General features: G+C 35.2%; 1 protein-coding gene, 1 long non-coding RNA gene and 1 other non-coding gene across 5 annotated transcripts; all 3 read left to right on the forward strand.

The window, feature by feature from the left end:
- Window positions 1–369: 369 nt before the first annotated feature.
- On the forward strand, window positions 370–2,824 carry LOC106416781. 3 transcript variants are annotated; one of them, XR_007316265.1, is made up of 6 exons: window positions 376–740; window positions 1,019–1,145; window positions 1,272–1,328; window positions 1,623–2,220; window positions 2,317–2,402; window positions 2,507–2,824. It is a non-coding gene; the product is annotated as an uncharacterized LOC106416781 (long non-coding RNA). The 3 variants fall into 3 exon arrangements; XR_007316264.1 differs by having other exon boundaries at window positions 370–740; window positions 2,317–2,824; XR_007316266.1 differs by having other exon boundaries at window positions 378–740; window positions 1,875–2,220; window positions 2,317–2,824.
- Window positions 2,825–7,650: 4,826 nt separating this feature from the next.
- TRNAP-AGG lies at window positions 7,651–7,722 on the forward strand. The gene has a single exon. It is a non-coding gene; the product is annotated as a tRNA-Pro (tRNA).
- A 1,837-nt stretch (window positions 7,723–9,559) lies between these two features.
- On the forward strand, window positions 9,560–11,796 carry LOC106418469 (serine/threonine-protein phosphatase PP2A-1 catalytic subunit). Its single transcript, XM_013859190.3, has 6 exons — window positions 9,560–9,988; window positions 10,382–10,496; window positions 10,725–10,833; window positions 10,906–10,983; window positions 11,139–11,330; window positions 11,418–11,796. The coding sequence occupies exons 1-6, from the start codon at window positions 9,736–9,738 to the stop codon at window positions 11,589–11,591; spliced, it is 921 nt and encodes a 306-aa protein (XP_013714644.1). The 5' UTR covers window positions 9,560–9,735; the 3' UTR covers window positions 11,592–11,796.
- The last annotated feature ends 405 nt before the right edge of the window (window positions 11,797–12,201 follow it).

Consider the following 12,201-nt stretch of genomic DNA (forward strand, 5'->3'; position numbering starts at 1 on the left):
AAGGTAACTTGGTTCAATTGTGACAAATATGTCTAGGGAAATTGGTACATATGACCCTAATTACGTTCTTCAACGTAATAGTTTATGCTCTAAATTGGGTTTTGCATTTGAAAATCTTGGGATTGAATTGGAAATCTCATTTAATTGTATTTGATTATACACATTGGGTGTTTTAGCATGGTTTTTGGGTCGGTTAAGACTTTAACTAGTAACAAATAGATTGCATTGGTTGAATCATATTAAACTTCAAGTAGATTAGAAAATCAATTGGAGTTCCTTCAATAGGACAACTAAGTAAAACTAGTATTAATGATAAATTTAGTATCTATATATACTATACTAAAAGTTAAATAAGCTTAATAGGGAGAGTGTCACGTATGCAAAAATATTCAGACCAATCACACTATTGTATTGTGCCATGTCAGCGTTCTTCAGTCTAACCAACAGACGATATTGTTTTTCTTTTTGATGACCTTTCCGATTTCTCATTCTTAACAGTTTATCTATTTTTTTGCATTAACTTCGCCCATGAATCCTCTTCGACTCCTCTTTCTCTGCTCTCTCTATATCTAGCGATGAAAAAACCTTATCAATCTCCGCCGGAAATTAAGATCCACTGATTGATAAAAAAAAAAAATTAAGATCCACTGAATGCGGCTTGCTTTAGTCGATCTCAGCAAAGTACGAGAATGTCGAGAAAACTCCTTCTGGATCAGTCTTCGGAAATCGTTTCTTAGCAGGTATGGTTAATCCCTCAAAGAAGTTGGCCCTAAGAGTGATTTGTAACATAAAGTGTTCATATTTTGTTTCGTGTCGGATGCATGGTGATGTTAATTTTATTTGGCTGTGTGTGGTGATGCTGATTTTGAGTTTGGCATGAACCAACACATATGCCTTTCATATATTCATCTCTGCACTTCATCAGATTCCTTCTTTTTTTTTTATTAATTCCAGCAACTTAGCTTCTACTACTACCCTAATGATTTCATTGTCCATTCAAAATATTTTTTCCTTTCAGTTATGTGATGGATGTGGCATGTTATTTAGAGAATTGTCCAGATTTGTATTGGAAAGATGCATCTGCAGCCACAAGGGTCTGACAGATTCCATTTACCCACATGGAAACCAGAGCTACGTACATAGAGGTCCCTAAAACTAAATTAATTATTTCATTGACTCAAGTTTTTCAACTTTTCTCTGATTATATATAGTGTTATCCAGTCTCTTTTTTGCCATCTTTCATCACTCTCTCTCTCTCTCTGTTTTCGCAGCTTGCTCAACAAAAGGGAAAATGCAGTTGTAAATACATTTCTGGTGGTATATTCAAGGTACTTATTCATCTTGACTAAGACTAAATCTTCTCAGTGAGTTGCTCTGTTTTTATAGATTTGAGAAGCTCTGATTTTTTTTTTTTCAATCTTTGTTCTTTGGCTGAATCTATTGTTCAGACGTTGTGTGTGAAATGCGCTTCTTTCTCTGTTTGTAGTTTATTTTCATGTTTTTTTTGGGTTTATGTATATATATACAAACATGTATGAGTCAGACATTACAAATTCTTGATGTTTCACTTCAAGTCAGAATCTCACTATTGTATTGTGGGATATGTTGAATATGACATGGAGGCTGATCTAGACTCCTGGTTAAGAGATCTGTCAGTTTCAACAACAAAACTCTAGAGCCCACGATCTTGGGATTTTGTGGTAAAATGGTTGTTGAGAAATCCATTCCCTTCAAATGGATGCAACCGGAGAGAATGATCTCGCTCTGAGTTACACATTGTTGGGATTTTTAGATAAATTTCAGTTCTTGATCTGAGGAACCCCAAACGAAGCTGCTCTTAAGTTACATAAATTTTACAAAAGATTTGGTACCAGGTGAAAGCTCGCAGGCTGTGCAGTGCTCGTGGAGCAAAGGTGTTACCTGTTAGTGTTTTGATCTCAAAACTTCTGGTGTTATTGTGTTGTCGTGATCTTATGTTGTATGATAAATCCCCTTTGTTTCAATCACAGGCAGAAACTCTTAGACTTTGGTGAGGTAAAGATAAGTTATATATCATTCTTTGATATCAAGAAACATGAAACCGTGAATTCCAGGTGGGATCTCGAGCTTGGACAAGAGCAGATGAGGTTGGTAAAGGTTTGTGACCTTTGACATCGGTATGGACATAACCTTCATTTTTACTATAAGTTGCTCCACTTCCAGAGTAGAGACCTTCTACTGGTAATTACTTCTCACAGGCTCCTTTTCCCCCATTTATGTCAAAAGGTTTGTGCCAATCAAAAATAAACTTAGATGTGTTTGATTGAAATGTTACAGGTTTGATATTGGCAAGGAGAAAGAAGTAAAACTTGTGAAGAAGTGTCTCGGTTGAAACTTCAACATTAATTAAGTACCTTGGTCTGGTTAGTATCTATTTCTTTTTGTTGACATGATTATGCTTTGTGTATATGGAAAGGCAAGCTTCTGAGGTTTTTCTGAAAGACGGGAAATTATTTTACAAGAACAGTGGAGATATGCTTCAAACTTCTTCTATGAAAGATAGTGATCCACAAAAATTTTGGTGCTCAGCACATCAAAAGTGTTATATGTTCGGAAGAAGGGGAAGTTTTAACAGTTAAGCTTCTTAGCTGGAGGAGCTAATGTTGCTGCATGAAGAATTGTTGTTTAAAATGGTGTTCTTACGGCTGTTTGGCCATTGTCCATGCTTGGTAGCAATTTTTAATTTTAGTATAGTAGATCATATAAAAATATAGATTGAAATTAACTGTGTTGTGAGTATTGTTTTATAGCTAATAAGAAAACCGTGAAAATTTAATTTCAAAAAGCTTCAGAAATAAATGAGTATTACAGAAGTTTTTAAAGTAATATATAAGAAAAGTTCACAATATCTTATGCAAAATATTTTGTTGAGAATATTTTTTAAGAAGTCACGAAAAGATTAATTTGAAATTTATTAAAATACAAATTAACAATCAAACTATGTATTTATAATATATAATATAAAATCTGGTGTGTGGCATCGAGAAAAAAATCATAATCAGATAAATAAATATTTAGATTAAACACAAATAAGTGTTTGAGAACTTTAAACTAATTTTCAATCACTTAAATTCAACAAAAACTATTTTTTAAAAAAATTAACCATTATCTAAATATCCCAATATAAATATTTTTGTCTGAAGGGGTTAATTACTCAAAACTCAACTCTAAACCCTAAACCATTAATCATAAACTTTTTTTTTTTTGAAAATACAAACGCTAAACCCAAAACCATCAATCCTCAATCCTTTTTTCTTTAAATATGAACCATAAATCCTGAAACATCAACTTGAAACCCTATACCCCGAAACATCAACTCTAGACCCTAAACCTTAAACTTCAACTCTAAACCCTAAACCATCAACACTAAACCTTAAACTATCAACACTTTACCCTAAAAAGTAAACTCTAAACCCTAAAAAATTAACCCTAAACCCTAAAACATCAACTCTAAACCCTAAACCTTCAACTCAAAACCTTAAACTCAAAACCCTAAATCCTAAACCCTAGGGTTTAGATTTGAAGGTTTAGGGGTTTAGGGTTTAGGGTTCAAATTTCAGTAAAATATAGGGTTTAGGGTTTAAATTTAGGGTTTAGAGTTGATGATTTAGGGTTTAGATCTGAAGGTTTAGAGTTTAGGATTTAGAGTTGACGTTTCGGGATTTAGGTTTTATAGTTGATGTTTCATGGTTTAGGGTTTAAAGTTGATGATTTAGGGTTTAAAGTTGATGTTTTAAGTTTAGATTTTGAGTTTAGGGTTTACTTTTAGGGTTTAGAGTTGATGTTTTAGGGTTTAAATTTGAAGGTTTAGGATTTAGGGTTTAGAGTTGATGTTTCGGGGTTTAGAGTTTAGAGTTGATGTTTCATGGTTTAAGGTTTAGAGTTGATGATTTAGGGTTCAGAGTTGATGTTTTAAGTTTAGATTAGTTAATCATATTTTTTTTTTGTCAAAGTTAATCAAAAGGTTATAAATGTCTTTTATCTTTCATTAAATATGAGGGTAAAATTGGTTAGTGTAAACATGAAAAGTAGTACTTTGAAAATTGTATTTTTGACAATTTCCCAAGGTTTTAGCTGAAACTTAAAAATATTGACTATTCATCACTTTTTGTTAATTTTAATAATAAATAAACAACAAAGAGTGAGAGGTTGTTCTGTGGATTTTGTTTTTGGTTTTACTTTAGAAAATAATATGTGAATTGTTTTTTTCGGCTTTAATTGTTTTGTTATATATTTATTTTCAAAGCACTGAATTAAATCTTTAGAAAAGTTGATTTTGAAAACTAATATATTATTTTAAAAAAAATTATACTGTATCTTTAATTTTAAAAGCTAAATTATGATTGTTTAAAAAAAAAAACAAATTTATAGAAAAAGTGAATGTCTAAAACATTTACCACCATTACCAATCAATCTCTGAGTTTATTCATTTCAAATTCATTGGACAACATAATAAATTAATTTGCGTATTATTACTTATATTTTTGGTAGTCAATTTTGAAATAATATATATACATGCTTTTATAAAAAATAAACAAGCTAAAATTAATTAATAATTATAAGAAGAAATTTATCCGGGCGTAGCCCGGGCAAAGACCCTAGTAACTAATAAATTGGTATTATTGACGGAAGTTACATCTTAATAATTTGAAAATCATTATTATGTTATGCATATTAGATATTTTATAATGATTTTTTGGTAGATTAGGACTTAGAATTGGTACAACTATGGACTTAATAGTATTAGGCCTTTATTGGTAAAGCATTAGCATTAGCAGTAACTTTTTTTTTTGTCGACAACATTACAGATTCATATTGATCCTGTAAACCAAGTTGGGAGATGTTGATCCATGTGAACGACGAAAGACGGCTGAATCCTGACACTGCGTGCTAGGCTATCCGCCTTTGTATTTTTCATTCTTAGCACATGAATGATCTCTGATCGTATGAAGCTCTCTTTCAGATTCTGAATATCTTCCATATAACTTGCAAAAGCTGGCCATTTCTCTGGTTCCGAAACCATCTTCACCAATTGAGAACAATCCGTTGCAAATGTAACCTGAAATTATCGTAAATTACGCATACATTCCATAGCCCATAGTAGCGCCTCCATCTCTGCATGCAAAGGGGTTAGAGTAGCCCGGACGTTCCTTGCTCCCATCAGTCCCTCAAAGCCTTCTAAAGTACTAAATCAACCCTGACCAGAGAAAATATCACCTTCTTTCCACGATCCATCTGTAAAACACCATCGTCCGGGAATTGACGGAAGAGACGTAACATGTACCTGTGTTCCCGTTTTCTGTTCATTCAAAAGTTATGCCTCTGCCCAGAGTGTCGATTCCGTTTCTGCCAACTTAAGAGTATCCTTAGGATCCATATCCAAATTACTAAAAACCTTATTATTTCTTCCTTTTCAAATATACCATAGTATCCAAGTGAACTGATGATCCTCCATCTGCGGGACAACCCGCCAAAAAAGATGATCCATATTCGTAAAAAGAGAATTCGTTGGAAAGACGGCTGGATTTGTTGGAATCTTTGAAAGAGCCCAAACCTGACATGTTGGGGGACATTCAAAAAATACGTGATTAATCGACTCCTCCTCCGCTCCACATCTTGCACAACATATCTCACCTTGCAATCCTCGCGCCTTCAGATTCTTCTTAACTGCCACACACCCTGAAACCAATTGCCAAAGAAAATGTTTTATTTTTGGTGGACACCTGATTTTCCAACAAAAAGCCTTCAGGACGTCAACTGTTGGTCCCATCAATAATGGTGGTCGTTCTCTGTCCGGGTAAATTCGCTCCACCTGGTATCCTGATTTGACTGTAAATGTTCTATTGTGTGTGAAATGCCATCCTTCTCTATCGATCATCTGATTTCTGCTCAGTGGTATACTTTCTATAATTTTCACATCCTGAGGGTCTACCAAATCCCGTAGGACCTGCGAATTCCATTGTCGCGAAGTGGGATCAATAAGTGAAGCCACTGTGAGATCAGGATACAAATGATGTTGATTTTTATTGGCTGGTCTCGGGCGAGTGGTTGGGAGCCAAGGATCGTTCCATACAGATATAGAAGATCATGTTCCCACCCGTTTGATTAGTCCTTTGCTTACCAGAGATCTAGCAGATACAATACTCCTCCAGCCATATGACGGAGAGTATGAACGGATCGGTTCAAGAGGTGAGGCATGCCGAAAATACCTCCCCTTGAAAACTCGAGAGAATAAAGTGTTTGGCTTTTCTATCAGCCTCCATAACTGCTTACCAAGCATTGCGGTATTGAAGTCAGTTATATCCTTAAAACCCAAACCCCCGTCTTCCTTACTGACGCATACTGTATCCCATGATTTCCAATGCATACCTCTTGAACTGCCCCCAGGACTCCACCAGAATTGTGCTACCGCACTCGTCAATTTTTTTGTGATTGCCTTAGGTAAACGGTAACACGACATCGTATGATTCGGCAATGCCGTAATCACTGATTTAATAATCACTTCCTTTCCTCCTTTCGTGAAAAACTTAAAAGTCCAACCGTTGACCCTGCTGTTTAGACGATCCTGCACAAAGCCAAAAACTTGAATCTTGGCGCCCCCAAGATTTTCCGGTAATCCTAGATAAGATCCCATTCCCCCCAAATTCTGAATTCCCAAAATATCTCTTAGTACCTGCCTGACCGATTCCTCAATCTTGTGTCCAAATTGAATCGAAGACTTTTCAAAATTTATCAACTGTCCAGAAAGCAGTATGAGTATGCTATTTAAAATTATTATAAAAATTAGTATATAATATATTTATTTTCAATGAAGATATTTATAATATATATATATATATAAATATATTAACATATAAAAGTAAAAAGATATATAATTTATTTATTTTAGTTAATAATTTAAAATTTATGTTTATATCGAAAATATTATTTTAAAATAAATGTTATAATTAAAATATCTATTTTTAAAAATATTTTTCACATTTAAAATATATTAAATTATATAAATTAAATTATATTTTAAATGTGAAATTCTATTTTTTATTGTAAATTAATTTTAGAAATCAATATTTTATTTTCTGGATATAAAAATAATTTTATGCTATTATTAAATAAAATAAATAAATAAATTATATATTTCCTTAATTTTATAAATTATAAATGCAAATTCCCTTCTAAAAGCTTCATATGAGAGCATTGGCTAGAGAGCATTTGGAGAACATTAGCATTTAGTAAATGCTGCTGTAAATATTTTTTTAACAATTGTTGATTGGATAATGTAGAGTATAATGCTAATGCTAATGCTCTATCAATCAATACAGTCTTACTGAATGAGTTTTTGAATTGTTTAGGCAAGGATTCAGTGAGCAACAATGTTAACATACATTTTAAATGCAAAGGTCAATGTTAGCCTAATTTATATGTTTCTCTTGCACTTTTTTAATGTTCTCACATGGGATGAGTAAACTGACATTTGGTTGAAATCTGAAATTGAAAAACCTTGACGACTGTTTTTGGTTTCTTTGAAATTCATTGATGACTAGTCAAGTTTTAGTGTTATTTTCGTATCGTAATATATATATATACGTACATATTCACATTTGTATCAATATAGGGCGTTTGGTCTAGTGGTATGATTCTCGCTTAGGGTGCGAGAGGTCCCGAGTTCAATTCTCGGAACGCCCCATATTATTTTAAGTTATATGTTAAATTTTTAATGGGCCAGTTTTCGTCTATTATTCTTGTGTGGCCCAAGGTAGAATTTACCCAGTCCTGATATATATTCCTGTAAACTATCCTTGCTTTTGTTGGATACATCATCCCTTAACTGCATACAAAATGAATGTTCTATTTTTTTTTTTGGCTCATCAAATACTTCTCATTCTCCAACATAGTTCTGATACACATTGTTATCATTCCAAACCTTAAACCTTAGCCACAATGGCACTACAGAATATAACTTAGGAATACTACACAAATGTAAAAGACTCCTTTGCTATTCTATCAGCTGCCTTATTCCCACCTCTTGGATAGTACTGCACTTTGCAGCTCTGAATCTGTGACAAAGAGAAGCGGATCACCTCAATGATCGGCTTTAAGACTGGCCATACTGCTTCACTCCCGTTTATCATCTTAACCAGAGCTAGAGAATCTGATTCAAAGATGACATTTTTATAACCAAAACTCGCCATTGTCTATGCGCTCCACTTAAGTGCTTCTGCTTCCGCAAGAATCGGTGATGCCGCCTTTGTCACAGCTCTCGCCCCCGCCCATATCATACTACCCTTCTCATCTCTGCAAATCCAACCTAAACCGCTATTATCTCTCTCTTTATGCCAAGCACCGTCGGTATTATATTTCAGCCAGTCTTTAGGAGGATGAACCCACCGTGGAGCTCGGGTAGAATTCATGGGTCTCTTATCCGCATTTCTCTCAGCCTCGGTTTTTTCCTCCACCCTCCTTCTCTGCCATTCCTCAACATCCTCCTGTGCCCTTCTTACTAGGCATCACAAAATGAATGTTCTTCATTGTGAGAGATATAGGCATCAATGATGTCTTTAAAAATAGATTAAATAAATAAATTAACATTCATGATAAAATTTTGTTATCTTCTCTTAACCACGGCATGTATGTACTATTGAGTTTGGGAAATTATTTTATTTATTGGTCTTACGTTTGAGATTAATCAAATAAGTTGTTTATTATATCTTTGAATATTTTTTATTTTACCAAACAAAAAGCTCAAGGACAACGAAAGACTACTTTAATTGAATTCTCTATGGATTTCAAATTAGTTCTCTTTCAGTAATTTATGGAGAGGGTATCCCTGGAGAGACGAGTGTGTGGTCTAGATACTTCACTTAGCGTAATCCTCCACTGATTTGTTTTCTTGCACCACAACCACAGGTCCACAAATGGCAACATAGCTGAAAGAGACAACACTTAAAGTTGAGCTTGTGAAGAAGACTCATTGGTTTATCTTGAAATTCATTAACTCTAAGCTGATGTATCAGTGTTTAGTTCGAAGTTTTGTAACCACATTCATATCGACTTTGTGTAACCACACAATGAAAAACTAAACTTATTTGTAATAAACGAGATATAAAACAGAGTATTACCATAACAACTCGGAGACTATCGACGCAGGAAGATCAGATTCCACACTTCATGTATTACCCTGATGCCAAACAAAACCAAGAATCGCATTGCTCATCAAGTAATCCAAATTTCATAATCAGAATTGGTTAACAGGTTAAGGATTAGAAATCATACTGGTATTATGGATTTAGGTTCAATCGATAACCAGACCAAACCTGTCAATCAACTGGTAACGGCTAAAGCCAAGCGCCACTAAATCTAGAGCAGATCGTACTTGTTACAAAACCCAACAAATGAACTTCTTTTCTCATCAGAAGATTCAAAACCAAAGAAGAGAAAGGATTCGCCACGTGTCAGTTCCTTTTGACCCGGTTCCATCCCACGTCACATACTTTTTTTTAACAAGTACAAAAAAGAAAAAAAAACAGTTTGTCTGAAAATAATACTAAAGCCAAATAAATATCTTCATTTGCGCAGAGAGAGAGACGGCGCGTGATGATCAACCCGTAAAACCATCGGCGACTTTTATCCTCTTCCTCCGCCGTCGCCGCCGTGTTCGAATCGCAAGCGTCGGAAGCTAATCGTAAGATTTGGGAGGAGATGGCGTCAAACGGGGATCTGGACCGTCAGATCGAGCAGCTGATGGAGTGTAAGCCGTTGGCTGAAGGGGACGTGAAGATCCTATGCGATCAAGCCAAGGCCATTCTCGTTGAGGAATGGAATGTTCAACCGGTTAAGTGTCCGGTTACCGTATGCGGCGATATACACGGCCAGTTCTATGACCTAATCGAGCTCTTCCGTATCGGTGGTAACCCGCCTGATACTAATTACCTCTTCATGGGTGATTACGTAGGTATGTATGTTCTTGATTCATGACAATTGATTGATGAGTCGTCATAGATCTATGTTTTGTGTTATGCTTCTAATTGAGGAGACTTAACATTTACTGGAATAAACAGCTTTTGATTGATGTTCCACTTTTATTACAAGACCCTTTGTCCATGGCATGTGATTTGCCCATAAAAGCTAACCAGTGTCTTTTGTTTCACTGTCTGATGTGGTTGGTTATCTGTTGGTTTAAGGTTGATGTTGTGATCATTAGCTTTTGTTATACAACCATCATTAGGCTTTAAGCATTGTGGTGTTTAATTTTCGTGAAGACACTTTCCTTAAATTTCAAATCTTTTGTCTGGTTCAAGTTTGAATGTCTTTGGTTTTATCATTCGTCTCGGCTATGTTTCTGCAGATCGTGGCTACTACTCAGTTGAAACAGTCTCCCTATTGGTGGCACTGAAGGTGCGTTACAGAGACAGACTCACGATCCTGCGCGGTAATCATGAGAGTCGTCAAATTACACAAGTGTAAGTATTTTATTTCCTACATAAAAAACTAGTATTTTATTTCCTTCCGAGCTTAGTTTTAAAAGGCGTGAGCCGACCCTAGGCGATAGGGTCCCTTGAGATTGCTATGAACACGATGCAAAGTGAACAAAATGAATCGAAAAGAACAGGACAGGAACCAAACATTTTTATTTCATTTTCCGGCGTCAATTCATGTCTGTTTTTTGTTTTTTACTTTTGTGTACTCAGATATGGTTTTTATGACGAGTGCTTGAGGAAATACGGCAATGCAAACGTGTGGAAGCATTTTACGGACCTCTTTGATTACCTACCTCTTACAGCACTTATTGAGAGTCAGGTTTGAGCTATTCTTATAAGTTACAATGTGTCCTTTCCGCATTTCATCTTTAACAACTGTATTCAATTACAGGTTTTCTGTTTACATGGAGGGCTTTCACCTTCTCTGGATACCCTTGACAATATCCGAAGCTTGGATCGCATACAGGAGGTAATTATGATTACTATTTTTCTTTGAAAAGGCATTTGTTTTGGTCTGGCCATAAGTAAAACGTCTCCTCTTTTCGTTAAGACATAGTTTTGGCGTCTGAAAAGAGTAGGAAGTGGTTTTTATCATCTGATATGTGATACACTCTTGGACTGTAGGTTCCACACGAAGGACCAATGTGCGATTTACTCTGGTCTGATCCAGACGACCGTTGTGGTTGGGGAATATCTCCCCGTGGTGCTGGTTACACATTTGGACAGGACATTGCGACTCAATTTAATCATAATAATGGACTGAGTTTGATATCAAGAGCGCATCAACTTGTAATGGAAGGCTTTAATTGGTGTCAGGTACTGTCTGTTTATGTATTATGTGCATTAACATCGGTTGACATCTATACTTGCAGATATACTGAATCTTTGTGTGTGTATTGATAGGAGAAGAACGTGGTTACAGTGTTTAGTGCACCAAACTACTGTTACAGATGTGGAAACATGGCAGCAATACTTGAGATTGGAGAGAAGATGGAGCAGAACTTCCTTCAGTTCGATCCAGCACCGAGACAGGTCGAACCTGATACCACTCGCAAGACTCCTGATTATTTTTTGTGATTTTCTTTCCACTTCAATTTTTCATTTTTATTTTTTAAGTTCCAAAGTTTGTTTGTTGCTGTATCATTGTAGTAGATGTGTCTCTTTGTTTCATTTTGTTTGGCGATGGATGTTCTAGCCCCAGATGTTGGGATATGTTTGATAAACGCCGAAATGTACTTTGCATAATTGCAAGTGAATCGCACATGAGTGATCGTTTCCATTATCGTTGACATTTTGGATCAATAATTATTCATAGGTCGTTGAGTTGAGTCATAGTTCCAAAGACTTGATCATAAAGCCCTCCATGAACTAAGAAGTGTTTGAGCTTTGTAGCTGTATTACGCATTTTTGGTAGATGAGGATTGAGCCAGCCAACCAGGTTGTAATCTTAAACTCCCTTGGACCGGTAGACTTGGATTTCGATTTTAGAAACACAAACATAGGTTACCAAAGAATTTGTGAGGCTCCAACAGTCTACCTTTACTATAGTTCCCAACTTTTTCACTTGGATTCTGACGCTAATCATGATAGAAGATTAAAATTTGCTTTTACGAGCTCGAGAAATGAAAAACTCCCAAGGAAATCTCCAATGTTTATAAATTCTAAATATACTCTATTAAATAATAAC

The sequence above is a fragment of the Brassica napus genome, chromosome A9 (genome assembly GCF_020379485.1).
Source record: "Brassica napus cultivar Da-Ae chromosome A9, Da-Ae, whole genome shotgun sequence".
Classification (NCBI taxonomy): Eukaryota; Viridiplantae; Streptophyta; class Magnoliopsida; order Brassicales; family Brassicaceae; genus Brassica; species Brassica napus.